Below are 20,710 nucleotides of genomic sequence, written 5' to 3'. Positions count from 1 at the left end.
GTACCGACAGCTATTTGTATGCTTTCAAAGTAAAACAAGTCTATTTCTATAAGAGGTTTCTGGCAATTTATAAAAACGGTGCTTACTTTGCAGGCTTAATGCAAGATCAGAAATGTTATTTAGGGAAAAGAAAACCAGCTGAGAAGTTTGCTTAAGTGTCTTTGTTTTAAGGGGGATGAAAACAGTTCTGTACACTTGATTCTCAAACAGAAAAGCATTTTAACAGAAACCCACAACAAAACTGGCTACAAAGATAGATTCCAACGTAATTAGGGAAATTCATTTGAAGAGATTGTTTCTAAAAGCAGCCCATACTGGCCTCGTTTGCAGCAAACACAAGAAAACCAATTGTAAAAGACAAGCAAAATTAATGAAGGCGAACCAGATAAGAAAAACGGACTGATTCTTGTATTTCTGGGAAAACTGCATGATAATTTTTGAGGAAAATGGATGACTAGAAATTAATCTCAATTGGAGAGCTTTAAAAAGACCTTTCTTCTCGGTTCTGGAAAACCACAGTTGCATTTTTCTCTCTAATACTGGGATGCAGATTTGAAGGCAGCTCAAAGCCCCAGAATGTAAATAAGAATTCTTCTCTGGGGTCGGTTTTGTAGGAGGGCAGAGGCTGGGGAATGTGGGCCAATGAGAAGCGCCCACTCCATGAGCATTAAATGCCCTGGAATCGATGCCAGGCCCACAGACTGCACAGTTGCCAGATTTTAGTCTCTCTGACATTTAAAAAATAATACGAAGCCTTTGAGATATTATTGCACTTTTAAAATATTTTCAAGATAGCGATGAGCCATCTTTTGAATGAAAGGGACAAAAAGCCAATGAGAACAAGTCAGTAGGAGCACAGAAAATAGCACTTTGGCAATTAAACAAACTGAGTCACCATCTGTGTGGGAGAGCAAAGAGAGTCCGTGTTACTGGTGGATTCACGCCTCTCATTTTCAGATCAATTCATGCCTCTAATGTTCAGATAAATGGCCAGGGCACTAACAAGTACATGCTTACTTTGGGGGGTAGGGGGAGGGGTGGCAGAAGAGAGCAGGATGGCTAATCATTTCATCATTCATGTAAACTCAGCTACTTTTTGAAATGCAATAGTTTATAACCGTAGCTAAGAAAAGGCTCCAGGCCATCTAATGTGCCTGTGTGTTAGACTTGGGAATCTTGCCCCCAAGAGCAAGACTGCATAAGGCTGCTCCCAGACATCAACAGGGAGAACCCTGAGCACAGTATCCCACAGTGGAGTGCAGACCCAGCAGAGAGCTGTGAAGGCTGGTTTGAAAGAATTATCCTGATGGCCTCCTCCTGGGGCAAACACAAATGTGCCAGACAACTGGGAAACAGACAGAGGTTAAAACATGTACGACAAAAAGGCAGTGAAAGATGTAGCAAACTGAAGGCTAAACCCAGTTCAGGAAAGAGGGCATTGAAACCTCCAGATCTCAAGTTCAGAGATGAAGTGAAGACTGAAACAGGACATAGCGGGAGAAGGGGGCTGCAGCTCAAGGGGGGGGGGCAGGTGTGCTGTGGAGCTGAGGAGGCTCCCAGGCCTGCCTGAAGGCTCTGGGTCTGTGGCACACAGGAGAGACGGGGAGCTCTTCAGAGGGCGGGCATCCAGGGATCCACACTCACCTTGTTGGTGAGCAGGTGACACACTTGAGGAACATAATCAATGAGGCAGCCTCCTCCTGGAAAAGCTGGGATGTGGAGAGCGGAGGAGCCTCCAAGGGCACTGAAAAGACAAGAAGGCAAATGACAGTTTCACTACCCCAATGGAGATCCAGCTTCCTGTACCAAGGTCTGGCCACCAACTGCGCATGGGTGACGACGATGGGGACGCGGGCATCATGTCATGAGAAATCTGTAGTGAATCCATTGTGTTAAATTTAGACACGCACATTATACCTCCTTAATAACCACCAACGATCTTCTCACACAGCAGTGCCAAATTGCACATTTTGATTGGCCGACATCAAAGGGTTGATTGCAATTCCGAAACAAATACTTTTGTACTGTTCTTGATGCCCATCTCAGGGCTGGGCAAAGAGGAGCTAGTCAATAAAAAGGTGACTGGATGCAATGCTGTGTACTGTATCCTGCGCCTGGAGAGACGAGCTCTGCAGCGTATAAGCTCTGTTACCTCCGGCTTGAGCCTCTCCTTTCAACAAGTGAAGCAAATGGTCTAATGCAAGGCTTCCAAACTCCAGGGCCCACCAGCGAGCTGGAGCTCCGGTGTGGAGCAGCAAGCGGGCCCACCCTGCTCAGCCCCAGCTCACTTCTGACAGGCAGGAGTGCAAGCCCTGCGTCCTCCCGTCTAATTTTACAACAGAAGCCAGCAACCCAGCTTTTACAGCCTGATCTCTCAATTCGTAAATGGTGGCAACTAACTACAACCTTTTTGAAATGCATTGCTTCCTGGTCCCAGGCCGATGGGTCAATATGAGCAGAGTGTTTGTAACTTCTAGACCGACATTGAAGTCATCTAAACCAGAAGCATAGTTAATAATTGTGGATCTCAGGGTTAAGATGCAGTGTTGATCTGGAATAGTTTGCAGACACATTAAAAAGATCTACTTTTGCTTCAATTAGCTGACATGATTATTAAAATAAATTGTTCAGAATCTTAGCGCTTGTGTGTTGTATAATCATAATAATCTTGATTTCGTACTCTCATTTTCTCTTTTCCAAATTGTTTTTCCTATTTTAACTAGTTTTAATGTACATAAAACTGAATGGACGATGATGAGGATGTAGGTTTCGTGACCTAAAGGTCTCTCGGTAATATGTTGATATATATAAAAAAGCCTGACAAACTCTCTTTTTTTTAAATCATTTTATTAGGGGCTCATACAACTCTTATCACAATCCATACATACATCAATTGTGTAAAGCACATTTATACATTCATTGCCCTCATCATTCTCAAAACATTTGCTTTCCACCTAAGCCCCTGGCATCACCTCCTCATTTCCCCCTCCCTCCCTGCTCCTCCCCTCATGAACCCTTGATAATTTATAAATTATTATTTTGTTATATCTTGCCCTGTCTGACATCTCCCTTCACCCCCTTCTCTGTTGTCCGCACCCCAGGGAGGAGGTCACATGTAGATCCTTGTAATGAGTTCCCCCTTTCCAACCCACCCTCCCTCTACGCTCCCAGTATCCCCACTCACACTATTGGTCCTGAACACACTATTGGTCCTGAAGGGGCCATCCGCCCTGGATTCCCTGTGTTTCTAGTTCCTCTCTGTACCAGTGTATATCCTCTGGTCTAGCGAGATTTGTAAGGTAGAACTGGGATCATGATAGTGGGGTAGGAGGAAGCATTTAGGAACTAGAGGAAAGTTGTATGTTTCATCGTTGCTACATCGCACCCTGACTGGCTTGTCTCCTCCCTGAGACCCTTCTTTCTGCAAGGGGATGTCCAGTGAACTACATATGGGCTTTGGGTCTCCTCCCCTCATTCCCCCTCATTCACAATGATATGAGTTTTTGTTCTGATGATATCTGATCCCTTCGACACCTCATGATCGCACAGGCTGGTGTGCTTCTTCCATGTGGGCTTTGTTGCTTCTGAGCTAGATGGCCACTTGTTTACCTTCAAGCCTTGAAGACCCCAAGAGGCTATATCTTTTGATAGCTGAGCCTGACAATCTCTTAATGCTGTGATCATTCATGACCCAAGTTCACCCAGGTATAAGGTGATAGATGGAAGGTCAAGATACCACAATAGCAACCTGGAAAATCATTCCTGAATAGTTTAGTCCAGATTCACTCAGTCTAGAGCTTGTGGCACAGAGAGCAATGTATCTATTAAAAGAACTTGAGACACATTCTGTCACTCTGTGGCTACATTTTTCTGGTAAACATGAACGAGATGTTTATTCCAATACAACTTTGTTTATGGGACTGAAGCACTCCAACATCAAATCTCAGGTGATGTAAGGAGGCCAATGTATAGTGGGCATAGTCACCCACTCAGATGATACCTGATGACACAGCACCTTTTGACGTCTGAGGAAATGACAGCCAGCATTCGACTGCGTGGCATTAGCACACTGCCTACCCTTTTACACAACTGCATACAATCACAAAGACCCTCATCTCGTTTTCCTACTTTTTGGAGTGGATGCTGGATTAGACTTAGCCTCCTCCACTTTGAAGAAGAGTGGGGGAATCCCCATGACTTCCTGTACAGCAGAGCAAGGCTCTTGGCTCCTTCTTTTCTCTGCATGGCCTTGACAGAGGACACACATTTAACTGGCTACTCCACTCCACTAGGTCGGGAAACTGGCTAACAAGAAGCACAGACAGTTATGCATATCCTACTGAGACTGGTCAAATCGCTGTGTAATCTGAAGAATGCCAAGACCCACACTACTCAAAAGTTTCTTAGCAGAATAAACCCTGAGCATAATAGGATTCCAAAGGAGAAGATCGTTTGAAAAGTTCCAAGGAATTGATGGTAACAAACTCTGCCCTGTATAAAATGTTGTAAGGTAAGTCCTTAAAATCCGCTGAGCTGCGTACAAGGCATGACAATACTCTATGGTGAATGCTCTCTCTCTGCCTGGTGGGCATCAGTTTGAATAGAGCCCTTAAGCAAAAGTTCATTATTATGACCCATGGAAGACGAGGTGTACGGACATCTAAAGACTGGTTGTTTCACTGCTAGGCCCACAGACAGGGCTGACCCATCTTTCTGCATCCTGACTCCGTGTTTATTAAGAGCTAGCTCTTGTTGTTGGGTGCTGTCAGGTATTATCTAAGGTAACCCTCTCTACACTCCAACAAAGTGGATATTGTTGTTGTTATTTTAGACCCAAGGGAATCAATGCTCAGAAAAGAGAAAAGAGCTTTGGGTCAAACACCCAGAAAGTGGCAAAGCTCACGACCTGAACTCAGGGCTGTCTTTTGTTAGCATCCGGGCTGCTTTGAATCAACTCCAGTGAGTGGGTTCCTCACTGGGCTGCTGACTGGCAAGGTTAGCAGTTAGAACACAAGCCCCTCCTCAGGAGAAAGTTGAGGTTTCTTCTCTGTAAAGACTTACAGGCTCGGAAACCCACCGGGGCAGTTCTCCCTTGCCCTGTGACTCGACTGGATGACACTTTGTTTTGGCTTCTGTAATGCATTGAATGCAGTCCTTTCCTAGTTGGTAAGGGTACTGAACCTCGCATCTGGCGTGACACTGATAAGAGCTGCTAATTCATGTATAAATATCCGCCTTGCGGGGTAAATATTTAACAGACTTGCTATAGCCTGAATGGTGCTAAGTAAACAAAGTCAAGTGGCCTCAAATAAAAGAGCCATTATGTATTTAAAGCGTGCAAGATGGAGGCAGACCTTGTGAGTTCTAGTTATTTCATATTCATGAATCAAAAATTCCTGTGCTGAGCAAGTACAACTGAAAACTCCACCTGTGCAGGGATTCCAGGACTCGCTCTGTTGTTCCTAGGAATGCAGGCTCTTGGAGAGACTGTGAATGCCTGGCTGAGCTGGGGTTAGGGAAAAGGGCAAGCACATGAAAGGGACCACTGGGTGCTGATTCCTTTGATCTCCAGAGAGGTACAGTGAGAAAGTGCGGGTAACAAACAGTAAATCAATGTGGCTGGGCTGCCGGCTGAACTGGGGGAGAGAAAAGGCTGAAAGGGCTATTTTGAAAAAAGCTATCTCTTTCTGGACTGAAATGAAACATGCGGATTAGTTAGCCATTCTCTGAATGAACTCAAGGGTATCTGTTAGTATAAATCAGAAAGACAGGACCAGAGCTTGAGAAATCTTTATGCAAATGAAGTTGGTGTGGAGTGGAGACCCAAAGCCCATCTGTAGGCAACTGGACATCCTCTTACAGAAGGGTCGCAGGAAGGAGACGAGCCAGTCAGGGTGCAGTACAGCAACGATGAAACACAACTTCCCTCTAGTTCCTAAATGCTTCCTCTCCCCCCTCCCCAATATTACGATCCCAATTCTACCTTACAAATCCAGCTACACCAGCGCATGTATATGGGTACAGATCAGAGCTGGAAACACAGGGAACTGAGGGCGGATAAACCGCTCTGGACCAATAATGAGAGTAGCAATACCAGGAGGGTGGAGGGAGGGTGGGGAGAAAGGGGGAACTGATCACAAGGATCTACCTATAACCCCTCCCTGGGGAACACCCACAGAAAAGTGGATGAAGGGAGACGTCAGACCGTGTAAGACATGAAAAATAATAATAATTTATAAATTATCAAGGGTTTGTGGGGGATGTGGGGAGGAGGGAAGAAATGAGGAGTTGATTACAAGGGTTCAAGTAGAAAGAAAATGTTTTGAGAATGATATTGGCAACAAATGTACAAATGTGCTTGACACAATGGATAGATGGGTGGATTGCAATACGAGTTTTACGAGCCCCCAATAAAATGATATATAAAAAAAAGAAAAAGAAAATGAAGTTAGTAGAGTAAGTAGACCAAAAGGTAGCCAGCAAAGCCTTTCCAAGAACACTTCTTTGGCTCTCTGACAGTCAATGTAAGCACTGCTTCCGTTAAAAACATTTGGGCACTATTCTTTTCCATGGAAATACAGATCCTAGAGTTCTGCACGAACCTTTCTGTGTCCACAGATACTCAAGCATCTCTCTGCCTCAAGGTTAGCATACAAAACCAGGTTTTGGTAGGCTGACACGGAGAATTTCAGGGTTAGCACTGGGAGTCCAGTGCGGGCGATAGGTTTCTAATTTTTACCCCTTAAAGGGTAGTACTCCTTTCCCCTCACGTGTGCTTTCACCTTACTGGCTAAGCAAAATGAATCGAACATCATTTGGCACTGAAGAAAACAAAGCGGGGGGGCAGTGGTTCTCATTTAGAAGTATTGTTTCTGCTAAGGTTTCTCTCCCTGGTTCCATTCAACTTTCACATTGGTGCAATATGGGCAGCATCATTTTCCTCTAACAGTGATCAGGACGCCAACAAGACCAACTGCCACTGAATTGATTCCGACTCACTCTGACTCCAGAAGGCAGAGTAGAAATGCCCCGGTTTCAGAAGCTATCACTCTATACAGGAGAAGAAAACAGCCATCTCTTTCGCCCATGGAGTGGTGCTTCTGAACTGCTGACCTTGGCATTAGCAGCCCCATGGGTAACCCACTCCACCTGGAGGGGCAGCAATCTGATAAAAGGCCCTGCTTTCCCAGGCCAGCACAGGTGCAAGCCCAGTGCCTTACCACACCAGAAAGATGTGATCATCCCGGGGGGACTTTGGGTGGGGGGGTAGCGGGGGGGTAAGGAAGTGGTGTTAACAAACCCAGGGACAAGGGAAAAACATGGGACCCCAAATGGTAGAGAAGGGGGAGTGGCAGGCCTGGTGGGAAATGATCAAGGGTAAGGTTGCTTAGAGAAGAGGTATACTCTAGCCCAGGTGGCGATGAAGCATGGTAGTAGGGCAGGAGGAAGGTCAAGGGAGATGGAGGAAAGAGCTAGGAGTCAAAGGGCATTCATGGAGGTCTAGACAAAAACATGTACATGCAAATATATATAGGAGGTTGGGGAAATAGATCTTTGTGTCTATATTTATAGGTCAAGTATTAAGGTGGCGGATGGACCTTGGGCCTCTACTCAAACACTCCCTCTATGCATTAATACCTTCTTTTATTAAATTGGAACTCTATGATGCTCACTCTCCCGACACAACGGCTGGAGCCAAAGTGGGTGAACAAGTAAATGTGGTGAAGAAAGCTGATGGTGCCCGGCTATCAAAAGAGATAGTGACTGGGGTCTTAAAGGCTTGAAGATAAACAAGCGGCCATCTAGCTCAGAAGCAACAAAGTCCACATGGAAGAACACACCAGCCTGTGTGATCGAGTGGTCCCAAAGGGATCAGTTACCAGGCATCAAAGAACAAAAATTCATATCATTGACTGCACACCTCCATGATAGGATCGCTGAAGACAAATGGGTGCACAAGCAAATGTGGTGAAGAAAGCTGATGGTACCCGGCTATCAAAAGAGATAGTGTCTGGGGTCTTAAAGGCTTGAAGGTGAACAAGCGGCCATCTCGCTCAGAAGCAAATAAGCCCACATGGAAGAAGCACACCGGCCAGTGCGATCACGAGGTGCCCAAGGGACCAGATATAAGGCATCATGCAAAAAAAAAAATAAGATATGTGTGTGTATGTATGTGTATATATGTGTATATGTATATATGTATGTGTATATATATATTATATTAAATGAAGGGGGAAGTGCAGAGTGGAGACCCAAGGCCCAAGTGTCGGCCAATGGAGATCCCCTCATAGAGGGGCTTAGGAGAGGAGATGGGTTAATTAGGGTGTGAGGTAGTATCGATGAAGAACACAGCTTTCCCCCAGATCCTGGATGCTTCCTCCCCCCAACTACCATGATCCGAATTCTACCTTGCAGGGCTGGATAGGACAGAGGCTGTACACTGGTACATATGAGGGCTGGAGGTACAGGGAATCCAGGGTGGATGATACCTTCAGGACCAAGGGCGTGAGGGACGATGCTGGGAGAGTGGAGGGTGAGTGGGTTGGAAAGGGGGAACTGATTACAAGGAGCCACATGTGACCTCTTCCCTGGGAGAGGGACAGCAGAGAAGGGGGGAAGGGAGACTCCGGATAGGGCAAGATATGACAAAATAACGAGGTATAAATTACCAAGGGCATATGAGGGAGGGGGGAAAGGGGAGGGAGGGGGAGGAAAAAAAAAAAAAGAGGACCTGATGCAAGGGGCTTAAGTGGAGAGCAAATGCCTTGAGAATGATTGGGGCAGGGAATGTATGGATGTGCTTTATACAATTGATGTATGTATATGTATGGATTGTGGTAAGAGTTGTTTGAGTCCCTAATAAAATGTAAAAGAAGAAAAGAGAAAAAAAATGATTAGGGCAAAGACTGTACAGATGTGCTTTATACAATTGATGTATGTATATGTATGAACTGTGAAAAGAATTGTATCAGCCCCAATAAATTGTTAAAAAAATAAAAATAAAAATAAAAAAATAAATTAAAAAAAAAAAAAAGATGTGATCATCCCTCCCCACCCCTGCCCTCTTATCGACCAGAAGTGTGGCCAGTCCTCACCCTCACCCACCGGGCTGCAGGTAACACCACCCTCCTGAGTATCTTGTTCTGCCAGAGGACATTCCTAATAAAAACATTCAATAAAATATGAATAGAAGGAAACCCTTAAACATAATAAAGGGCGTATATACAAAATCAATGGTCAACCTTAGTCTCGATGAAGAGAAGCTGAAAGCATTCACCTCGTAAACAGAAACTAGACAAGGCTACCTTGTGTCACCACTCCTATTCAGTACTGTGCTAGAAGTCTTAGCCGTGCAGATGGGACAAGAATGGGATGTTAAAGGCCTCCACAGTGACAAAGACGTCAAGCTCCCCTACTTGAGATGACAAAGTCCCAGACTTGGCAAAAAAAAAAAAAGTTTATTGGAATCAATTGAAAGACTCAGCAAAAAGAACTAACAAAGAAGTCTGAAAAGGAAGTTGGGAAAACAATAGCATTTACATACAGTCACCCAGAAGATACAATACTTCAGAATAAATCTAACCAGATGAGCAAATGACCTACACACAAAAAGCTATAAAACAGCACTACAAGAAACCCAGAGAGAACACGGAAGATATGTGTGCTATAGCAAAGGGTGGTGAAGAAATTAGATTGTCGGGTTATCAGATAAAATAGTAGCTGGGGTCTTACAGGCTTGTTTCCAAACAAGCAGCCATCTAAGTGAGAGGTCAACTAAGTCCACATGGAAGAAGCACACCAACACCAGTGTCCCCAGGACTGTAAATCCTAGCACCCAAAGCTGAAGGGGGGACTTGTATCAGAGCCCAAATTGTGAGATTCTGGCTTGAAGAAGGCTACGGATGATGGTGGAAGCCCAAGATGCACTTGTGAGATCCACACAGGAAATAAGCCTCCAGTGATTTCCTTGATCCATAATGGGAATATGGGAATAAACTGGTCACCAAACAGAGTATATTAGAGATGGCAATAGATTAAAATGCTAAACCTGACTTGAAAAGTTAAAACTTTGTCATCTGATCCCCCATCTGATACATGTTGGGCCTGATCTGGTTTTCAACATTTTCTCTGTGTGTGTTGTTTGTTTTTTTTTTTCCATATTGGGGTTTATCTCTGATGTATTTTGTCATTGGGGGTGGTCCTCTTGATTTTGTTAAAAGTTTTTCTGTTTTTTGGTATATGAAAACCAGGATTGATGAAGCTGTATAAACAACAAGGAGAATATAGATTCCTGGGGAGTACAGTGGGGGCAGGGGATAAAGGGGAGCTGATATCAAGGAGCACTAAAAGAGAATGTATTACAATTGATTGTGGTAGCTATTGTACAGTACTATTTGATGTGATTGAACTATGGAATGGTGTGATATCTGTATTAGCTCCCAATAAAATGGTTTATAAAAGAAGAAAAAGAGGTTGTATGTGCTCTGAATGGCAGAAGAAGAAAAGAAAGAAATCAAGAGACCTATAAAAATGGAAGAGCATATACCATGCTCATGGATAGAAAGACTTAATATTATGAAAATGTCAATATGACCCAAGCCATCTAAATATAATGCAACACTGATCTAGATCCTATTCTTTACATAGATGTGTAAACTAACCATCAACTTTTTATAGAAAAGAAAGAGACCCCAGATAAATAAAAAGAAGAACGAAGTAGAACTTCCTGACCTCAAAATCTACTATGCAACCATGGTAGTCAAAACTACCTAGTACTGGTACCATGAAAGACATATAGACCCAGGAACAGAACTGACAAGCCAGAAATAAATCCACTTAGCTACGGTCACCTGTTCTTTGAAAAAGAGTCAAAACGCATTAACTGGGGAAGAAATAATTTAACAAATTGTGCTAGCAAAATTATACTCACTTGCAATCAAGCAAGCAAGCAATAAATGTTAGATAGATAAAAGATAAAGGACCTCTAGTTCACACTATATACAAAAGTGAACTCAAGATGGATTGAAAATCTAAAGATAAAACACCGATGGAAAATAGGTGAAGCAGGATCCCCAATACAAGGTTTAACTACACGATTAAACCTAGTTAGGTTTAAAGTACAGACACAGGAAAAGACAAACTAGATGACTGGGATCTCCAAAATTAGATACATATGTGTATCAAAAGATTTCACCAAAGGAGTAAAATGAGAACCCACAGACTGGGGACATTTTTTTTTTGGCAATGACACAATGGGCACGTGATGAATTTCTAAAATTTATAGAAAACTTGAGCATATTAGCAAATAATCCATATAATAATGGGTAGAATATATGAGCAAAGACTCCATGTGTTGGCAGACAGCCAACATATTAAGACATGCTCGAAAGCATTAGTCATTAGATGCAAATAAAAACAAAACCCCACTCAGTCCATCACTGATAGCGAAGTTCAAAAACATAAAGAAAATGCTAGTGAGGGTGTGGAGACTGGAACGTGCATACACTACTGGAGGGACTGTAATGTCGAGCAGCCAGTATGCAAAAGGGTATAGGGCATATCCTTAAAAAGTAGGCCACGGAAGTGTCATATGGCCCAGAAATCCTTCTACTTGTGATGGTTAGATTTTCTATCAACTTGTTGCACCTGTGAGAAGTGCAACCCATCAATCATGTTGCAGCCTGACAACACCTCTTTGGGAGTGTGGCCTCTTTATGAGAGTCACTGTAGAGAACTTCTCTCTCCCCTCTCTCCTTCCTGCTTGACTGGGTTCTGTGTCTCACATCTGGGGCCAGCGGTCCATGTAGGCTGCCAACCCTGGGAGCTGTCGGCACCCTGCCATGCTCCTGTGGACCTTGGAAACACACAACTCTGCACCCACCAGCTTCTCACTCCATCTTCTTGCTTCAGCTGCTGGCAGCTACCTGCGTCTGGAGGGCCTCCAGCTAGCTTCTGACCCACGGAGCTGAGCTGAGCCACTTCCTTGATATAAAATTATTTCTTAACACAAAGTTCTTTCTTAGGCATATATGTCACCGGTTTTGTCTATTTAGAAGACGCAGCCTAGCACAATGTCCTAGAGAACCAAGGGCTGCAGCCCGAGCGTTCCTGTGTTCACAGCAGCACTACTCACCGTAGCAGACACGACACGACACAACACGACTGACGCGGATCAACGTCCTACATGCACACAAGGGAGCCCTACGCAATGTTAAGGAGTGAGGATGAAGCTGTGAGACACCTCAGAACGTGGAGGAAGCTGGAGGACATGATGCGGAGTGAAATTAGTCAATCGCAAAAGGTCAAATACTGCATCTGATCACTACTACAAAAAAGTCAAGAAAAGGTTTTCACACTAAAAGAAATATTCTTTCATGGTTACATAGGTGAAAGGAGAAACTCACTGTCACTGAGTCAATTCTGACTCATGGAGACCGTATAGGTCAGGGTAGAATGGCCCCTGTGAGCTACAACTCTTTATTGGAGTAGAAAGCCTCATCTTTCTTCCTCAAGGGAGGTGGTGGTTTTGGATTCTGACCTTGTGGGTAGCAGCCTAACTTGGAAGCACTAGGGAGAACACATTACTGGCTAGAGCAGGGGTCCTCAAATGTTTCAAACAGGGGCCAGTTCACTGTCCCTCAGACCATAGGAGGGCCAGACTATACTTTAAAATAAACTATGAACAAATTCCCATGCACAATGCACATGTCTTATTTTGAAATAAAAAAACAAACGGGGCAAAAACACCCAGTGGGCCGGAAATATGTCCTCCACGGGCCACATGTGGCCCACGGGCCATAGTTTGAGGACTCCTGGGCTAGAGGGTTGAAACAGGGTAACTTAGATGAAAGGGAAAGCAATATACAATAAGAGGGAGTTCAGCAAAAAAGATGGAGGCAGGGAAAGAAATAAGGAAGAGTGCAAAAATTGAAGGCAACAGAGGCAAATAGTTATATTCACAAACCTGAGTTAACAAGGACCTGGCCAAGAGTACTGAAAGCACCATGGACTGCCAAACGAACAAACAAATCTGTCTTGGAAGAAGTACAGCCAGAATGCTCTTCAGAGGCAAGACTGGCGAAACTTTATGTCTTGTACTTCGGATACGCTGTCAGGCGAGACCAGTCCTTGGAGAAGAACGTCATGCTTGGTAAAGTGGAGGGGCAGCCAAAAAGAGAAAGGCCCTCAACAATATGAACTGACAACAGTGGCTGCAGCAATGGCTCCCACACAGGAACAACTGTGAGGATGGCTCCGGGCTGGGCAGTGCTTCATAAGGTCGCTATGAGTTGGAACTGACTCGACAGCCCTACCAACAACACGAAGAGATGCATGAACAGACAAGTGGACTGAGTGGGTGTGGAGGAAGAGTCTACCCACGACTATGGACAGGTTTGACCAGGATATTTATACGTGGGTATCTACCAGTACATCTGTTGCAACTATATCCATGAAGGTAGTAGAATATATAGGGGGTAAAGCTATGAACACTTACAAATGATCAAATACTTTGAGGGACGAGTTGCTGGGCCTGGAGGCTCAGGACATGGTGTCGAGGAACCTGGCAGAAGATAGCTCACTGAGACAATGTTCTACATCCTACTTCAGTGAGTCGTGACTAGGGTCTTAACATGGTTTTCATGGTCATCAGAGGTGTGATTAATGGTCACCCCCTGTTTAGAGGAAAACAAAGTGACGAAAATCATCGGGGAGGCATGCTTTCCACAGACTGATCAATCGAAGTGGCACAAATGGTTGGCCCCCAACTCCCAATCTAAAGGCGGGCGGGTTAGGACTCACAGTGTTACCATGGGAAACAGGCCTCATAATCAGCTTCCAGCACAGTTTACAGCCTGGAAAACCCTATGGAGTAGTTTCAATTGACAACAAATGGGTTTCATGAGTCAGAATTGACTCAACGGCAACTACAAATAACAAAATGACCCAAACAGTACCAAGTTCCTAAAGAGAGACTTGATTCTCAATACCTCTTGTTTGAGTGTTACACGTCCATAAGTAATACCACGGTGCACCCTGGTCTTGGCCTGGAATTCGGTTCTCAGGGAGAGGGGTAGACCTGGTGGCCTCCTTGACTGGTAATGGGAAGGGCTGACGCGTAAAAAAGGAGAACGAGGATGGCAGATGGAGACAAACTGCCTCTAGCCCCCAAAGGGACATTCTAAAGAATGACATGTTTCTAATTTAAGTCAACAAACACTGGCTGAAGGCCTAACTACATGTAAGGCGTTCCTGAGGACTAGGGCAGCACTGATACGTCATCGTTCAAATGAGAGGAAAACCGAGGTGCTCGAGGATCCGGGACATTCTACACTGTTAGAATTCGTTTCCTGGGGCCCTGCCAAGAGAGTTCTTACAGTAAAACAAAAGCCTCTGGTCTTTTTTAAAAAAAATCATTTTATTGGGGGGCCTCTGTTATTTTCTTGAGCACTCGCTTTACCAGACACTGCATTAGACATTTCATTGTCTCTGAACCTCAGAATAACCCTGAAAAGTACTAACCAGGAGTTTACAAAAGAAAATGGAATTCTAAGAGTCTAAATATCTTGTACAAAATTATCTGGCAAGTAAATTGCAGACATGGGTTTGAACTACCGTATATACTTGTATATAAGCCGAGTTTTTCAGCACAAAAAAATGTGCTGAAAACAGGGGTTCGGCTTCTACGCGGGTCAGTGGTACCCCAGCGAGGTGTAACATCTCGTGGATGATTGCAGTTCCTCCGCAGTTCATTCAAAGCCCCGCTGACACTGCAGGGCTTTGAATGTTTGTTTACTCACATCTAACCAATCAGAGCCGTCCTGTGACGTGGACGGCTCTGATTCGCAGAAGCACCCGCAGTGATTCACTTACACGGGCAGCTGAACTGGTAAGGATGTGTCTGTGGCTGCGCTCCGTCTCTCCCCTCTGGTCTCTGTGTTAATTCACATCCTGCATTTCCCACCCTAGGCTTATACGCGAGTCAATCAGTTTTTCTGGTTTCCCAGGTAATAATTAGGTACCCTGGCTTATACTCAGGTCATCTTATATTCAAGTATATATGGTAGGTCTTTCTAGTTCCAAAGCCAATGTCCTTTCTCATTAGAAATTCTTTCATAGAAAGATCATGTGTAATCTTTTAAAATCGTATCCTTTGACAATATAATTGTCAAAATTATCCTCAGCACTTTTACCAACACAATCTATCTTCTTGTCAAGTCACCTTCTCTCATCTGAGGATATCAGGTGTCATCATAAAAGTATACTTGGTGGGATTAAAACTTGTATTATTCATGTATAGATTCTGAAAACTCAGAAAGGCCATTAATATTAAATAAAAGAGATGCTCTATTTTTTTATTGCCTCTCTCTACTACTAATTTTTTCCCCTTATAAAGCATTTTCTACTAGGCCTGTTATCTGCCCTCCTCTCATTTTACAGATTCAACTTTGAGTCACTTCAAAAGTTTCTCAGTCCTTTAGTTAAAACAAATCAGGATGCGACTGAACAAGGGAAAAGGTTCAATGAGTGCACCAGGAGAAATAAGAGACAGAAGATCAGGTTAATGAGTTAAGAATAAAAGTAGAAGTTAAATGGATCAGAAGCTCAATTAATGTAGCATCAATCAATGTAGGCCTGGCTGTATGACATTCATGACTGACCTAATCTTCCTATTGAACACACTTCATAGTTTTAAGTCTGACTTTTATTGAATGCTGCGTTCTATTTCCAGTTTATCATTTTGGGAGGAACATGAAAATAAAAATGCTCTGAAGCCACAGTGAATATGAACAAACAAAAAATGTCCTGTTTTGTAGTAAAGTCTAAAGTTTAAATTTTTCCATTAAATTATTTAGAATGATGTAGCCTTATTAAGCAGATTGATTTGAAAATGTGAATGCATATTGTATGGAAGATTTTGATCAGCTGTTCTCTGCTTAGGCACAATATAAGTGAAAAGAGTTTAAAAGGCAGTAAGAGGGATCTGTTGCTAAAATAAATTATCCGCAAATCAGAGTAGTAAATAGTAGATACATTTATTAAACACTAACCACAGGTAGTCTCCATTTATGATGAGACTCTGTTCTAACAACTTAGTAATAAATGGGTTCTGATGTAATTTGAATACCTTTTTTTCTTTCTAGTTTTACTATTTTGCTTTTTTATTATCAGTATCTTTATAAATCCTACCTTGTCTTCTGGAGGTTGGAAACATTGCATATAAACTTATAAAACCCAAAAACCTAACCCACTTCCATCAAGTCGGTGCTGACTTAAACCGACCCCATAGGAGAGAGCAGAATTGTCCGCGAGGGTTTCGGCGAGTGTGACTCTTTACTGGAGGGGAGAACCCCGCCTTTCTCCCGAGGAGCAGCCGGTGGTTTCCAACTGCCGACCTTGCAGATCACAGCTCGAAACATAACCGCTACATCACCAGGGCTCCTTTATAAACATACAGGCATATTTTACTACATAAAAATACAAGCCATAAATATGTACCCTGATGAAGAAGAAGAATTAGGCAAAAGGATGGCAGGAAGCACAGTTTATCATAACGAATATGCCATAAGAACTTGGGATATATTCAACTTACGAATAAAATGTTCATAGGAAAGTGAAAGATAATGGCATTTTCTAAGACCTTTTAGAGCCCCCCCCCATATATCTGAAGTGCTTTTCCAACGACCTCTCATCTTCACACTAACCAATGAAAGAGGTGTTAACTCATTTTACAGAGGAGGAGGTTTAGAGAAGCTAAATAACTTAAGTTCCAATAGATGGTAAATGGAAGACAGGCGTCCAAATCCTGGCTTCTTTGATTTACAGCTACCTCATTCTAAGGTCTCCAACAATCACTTCCACATCTGGCTCCACATGTGCCAACTTTATCAGGCTACTACTGGCTTCAGTGTTTCAGGCAGAAGCCTAGACTGAACCAGCCCTTGAGGCCATTTCCAGGAACATGAATTAAAGCTATCTGAGAACCTCAACCAAAAGGGGTGGGGGATATCTTTCCCATTCAGTCAAAGAAACACCTGGAAACCTGAAGAACTCTGTGGTGCAGGAGACTTGGTGGACACTTTCCAGAGAGAGGATGTGGAATGTAATCAAGGAATCTTTACTGCTAAACAAACACACAAAAATGAGAAGATGCTAATTGCAAACAGAACATGCCTAATGACATGAAAACTGACCAAGTTTTTGTTCAGAAATGTGTTTTTAGGAGTTTGTTAACATCTCCAAAAAGCCTTTAGGGAGAGTAATCTTAACAGATGTCCACCATCAGGATTTTGGTAGCATGTGGAAAAGCATTTTAAGTAAACCTAGAACAGCAACAATGGCTTAGCAGAGGCTTTTCTGTTAGACTTGTTGTTGTTAGGTAACGCCGTGTGTTGATTCAACTTATGGAGGCCCTGTGTGCAACAGAATGAGGCACTCCTTGTCCTGTGCCATCCTCACAATTGTTGTGTTTGAGCCCACTGTTGCAACCACTGTCCTGTGTCAGTCTGTCTCACTGAGAGTCTTCCTCTTTTCGGATGACCGTCAACTTCACCAAGCATGATGTTCTGAGGACTGGTCTCTCCAGAAAACATGCCCGATAGATGTGAGATGAAGTCTCCCCAACTTCATGCCTACGGAGCATTCTGGCTGTCTTTCTTCCAACAGATTTGGTGGGTCTTCTGGTATTCCAAGGGACTTTCAATATTTTTAACCAGCACCACAATTCAAATTTGTCTCTTCTTCTTTAGTTCTCATTATTTATTGTCTAACTTTCACATGCATATGAGACAACTAAAAATACCAAGCGTTGGGTCAAGTGAACCTTAGTCCTCAAAGTGACATCCTTGATCTTCAACACTTTAAAGAGGTCTTGGCAGCAGAGTTGCCCAATGCAGTAAGTCTTTGGATTTCTTCACTGCTTCTTCCATAAGCATTGATTGTGGATGCAGCAAGATGAAATACTAATCTTTCCCCTGGTTGGTGTGATGTGTCTAGGCTATGGTGTGAACTAATTATCAGGATGCCCACCATCTGAGGCAGGAATAGGCTAAAGGAAAAAAAGCTCTTTCCTCTTTTGTATCACCATCACTTGCTGTAGTTACAGAGCTTCACGTCAACTGATAAATAAATGTAGAGGTGGAGTCTAGCCTGTCAATCAGGTCACAGCCAGATGATACCTCTCTGTGGGCATGGCCTTCTCATGAGGATACTGGGAACTTCCTCTCTCTCAATGCGTTTGTCTTCCTGTTGACAAGCCACGTGGACACTTGCTGAGTCCTGCCTCTCTCTGCTTCAGCTTCCTGCTGTTTAGTCACTCAGAGAGCTGCCAGAGCTACACTAAGACCTTTGAAAGCCCTGGAGATGCTTCCATAGCCACTGGATTCACAGAACTTCGTACCCACTGGCCTGTGATCTTCCTGCATTTTGCATCATTGAATGTGCTGTGTGAGTCTGAAGAGGAATTTATGGATTAGTATGGGACTTATGGACTAATATCAGACTTATGAACTTGATCTAGACTGGGATGCAATGTTTTCTTAATGTACAATGACTCTTTGATATAAAACTGTTCCTTTTACATATATAAGTGTCTCTGGATTTGTTTCTCCAGTCAACCCAGTCTAACACAACATTGGCCTATTTTCTGATTATCTGATTCCATTACAATGCTTTAAGAGGTGAAACTTTTCTAATACTAATGGTCAAGAATGAGTGAATTTATTGGTAGTGTGTGATAAATGGCAAAGCAGTAAAGCCAATCAACTATATTTCAGTCATACATTGCTCAGGTCACATTTTCCAGGAATTGTTAACAGTTTTTGTACTTGAATTAAAAAAAGGTCATTGCATAACTATTTACCTTAAACTAGCCTACAAACATCTTTTTAACCACTTCTAGGTGCCTCACTGCACACAGATTGTAAAGATGACGACGAAAAGAGGATGCAGAGAAAAAGGAAACTAAACCAGACCCTGTCTTACTCGGTGCTAATGGTGTCACCGAGGCTCGTTAGATGGTTTGGCATCATCATAAACACATCATTAGCCTGTTCAAAGAGCTAATCACTAGATAGCTGGAGCATGGTTGAGTTGTGCATAAAAATTGAAACAGACTAGAAGATTAAATTGGTATATTGGTACATCTACACCTCAAACCAAACTCACTGTCATCCAGGTGAGTCTGACTTGTGGGAGTCCTACATAGTGTTTCTGAGACTGTAAACCTTTGTGGGAGCAGACTAACCCCAAGACCTAACTCACTGTCCTAGAGCCAGTTCTGATTCATAGCAACTGCTTCTGTGGGTTTTAGATAGCCTTTGGGAATAGATAGCCTCAACTCTCTTCTGAGTGGCAGCTGACAGGTTCAAACCACTGACCTCGTGGTTAGCAGCTCAATGTGTAACTCACTGTGCCACCAGAACTCTGGGTTTTTTAATATGAAATCTAGGGTAGGTAAATCTATCGATTTATTCAGTGGATTAAAAGTTTCCTCCGGGCATGGCAGGGGAAGTTGGTGGGTAATGGGGAGCTAACAATGAGTACAAGGTAGAAGAAATATTTTTAAATTGTGGTAATGATGACACAACTCTTTTAAGTAAGAGTGCACTACTGAAGTGTATGTGAGTTATAGGTCAATAAAAGATAGACGGATGATGGACAGGACTGGGCAGCGTCTCACTCTGTTGCACGCAGGGTCGCTATGACTTGGAACAGATCAAAGACGCCCAACAACAGAAACTACCTAAGGCAGAGGTCCAAGGTCCACATAGCATCACAAGATCATAAATTCTTCACTGAACTTTTTGAAGCCCCCTTATAGATTTCATACTTTGGGCTGCCCGCATTTCTACTTGGTGAGGGAGTAATAAGATATGCAATGCTAATGAAAAACTGGGCAAAAAAGAAAATTTGAAGTTTAAAAAAAAAAGTTCTGCATAGTCACAGGAGTGAGCGATGCCCTGGAGATAAGGAGAACTCCCAAGTTGAAGACAGACTCTCAGCCAGTCTCACTGTTTAATATAACTTCTTCACAGGAACAATTTCCAGATTCATGCCACCAACATAAACCTTTCCTGAATGTGGGACTCGGATATCCAATGTCCACTTGGATGCCTAATACGTACCAATATCAAACATAGCCTGCTCATAGACCAACTCTGTCCCCCAAACCGACTTGCTCCTGTAGCCAATCTATTTCAGTTAAATGGCACTACCGTTTCGGTCCTCCAACCCCCAAACTCCAATCATCCTCAACACCTGTCTCACATTCTAGATCTGGCAGCCTGCTGTCCTTTCTCCTATGGACTATTTGCATAGTCACAGTCACTTCATTGCCTCCAGAAATAAGTTGTGGCTCTTCCCACCCGGGATACTAGCTGGGTTCTTCTGCTGTTCCCTCTGCCTGGAACGTTCCTCCTAGACATCTGTAGACCGACAACTGAAGGGCTTGCTTCCTCTGCTGCTTCAGATCTTACTCACTTTTTCCATGAGGAACAATGAACAGCTTATTTAAAATCACCTACCTCCATATCTGGGGCCTCCTCTTCTTTGTTTTACCTTTTTGTATAGCACATATCTCCATAACATACTTTATATATTACATCTATTGTCTCCACTCATCATCCAACACTAGACTGTAAGCCCCTCAAGACATGGGAATTTATATTATTCTCAGAAACAGGAAAAGTGCCAAGCTCATGTTACTCATTGT

The 20,710-nt window shown here is 43.2% G+C and overlaps 1 protein-coding gene across 1 annotated transcript in view; it reads right to left on the bottom strand.

The window, feature by feature from the left end:
* BABAM2 (BRISC and BRCA1 A complex member 2) overlaps positions 1 to 20,710 on the bottom strand; it is a 547,594-nt gene that overhangs the window by 101,767 nt on the left and 425,117 nt on the right. Inside the window, exon 8 of the mRNA XM_075535418.1 lies at positions 1,645 to 1,744. Within this exon, the coding sequence (XP_075391533.1) occupies positions 1,645 to 1,744 (100 nt within the window). The remainder of the gene's footprint in view (positions 1 to 1,644; positions 1,745 to 20,710) is intronic.

The sequence above is a fragment of the Tenrec ecaudatus genome, chromosome 17 (genome assembly GCF_050624435.1).
Source record: "Tenrec ecaudatus isolate mTenEca1 chromosome 17, mTenEca1.hap1, whole genome shotgun sequence".
Lineage (NCBI taxonomy): Eukaryota > Metazoa > Chordata > Mammalia > Afrosoricida > Tenrecidae > Tenrec > Tenrec ecaudatus.
The sequence above is the reverse complement of the archived record's forward strand: the minus strand, read 5'-3'. Positions and strand labels throughout refer to the sequence as shown.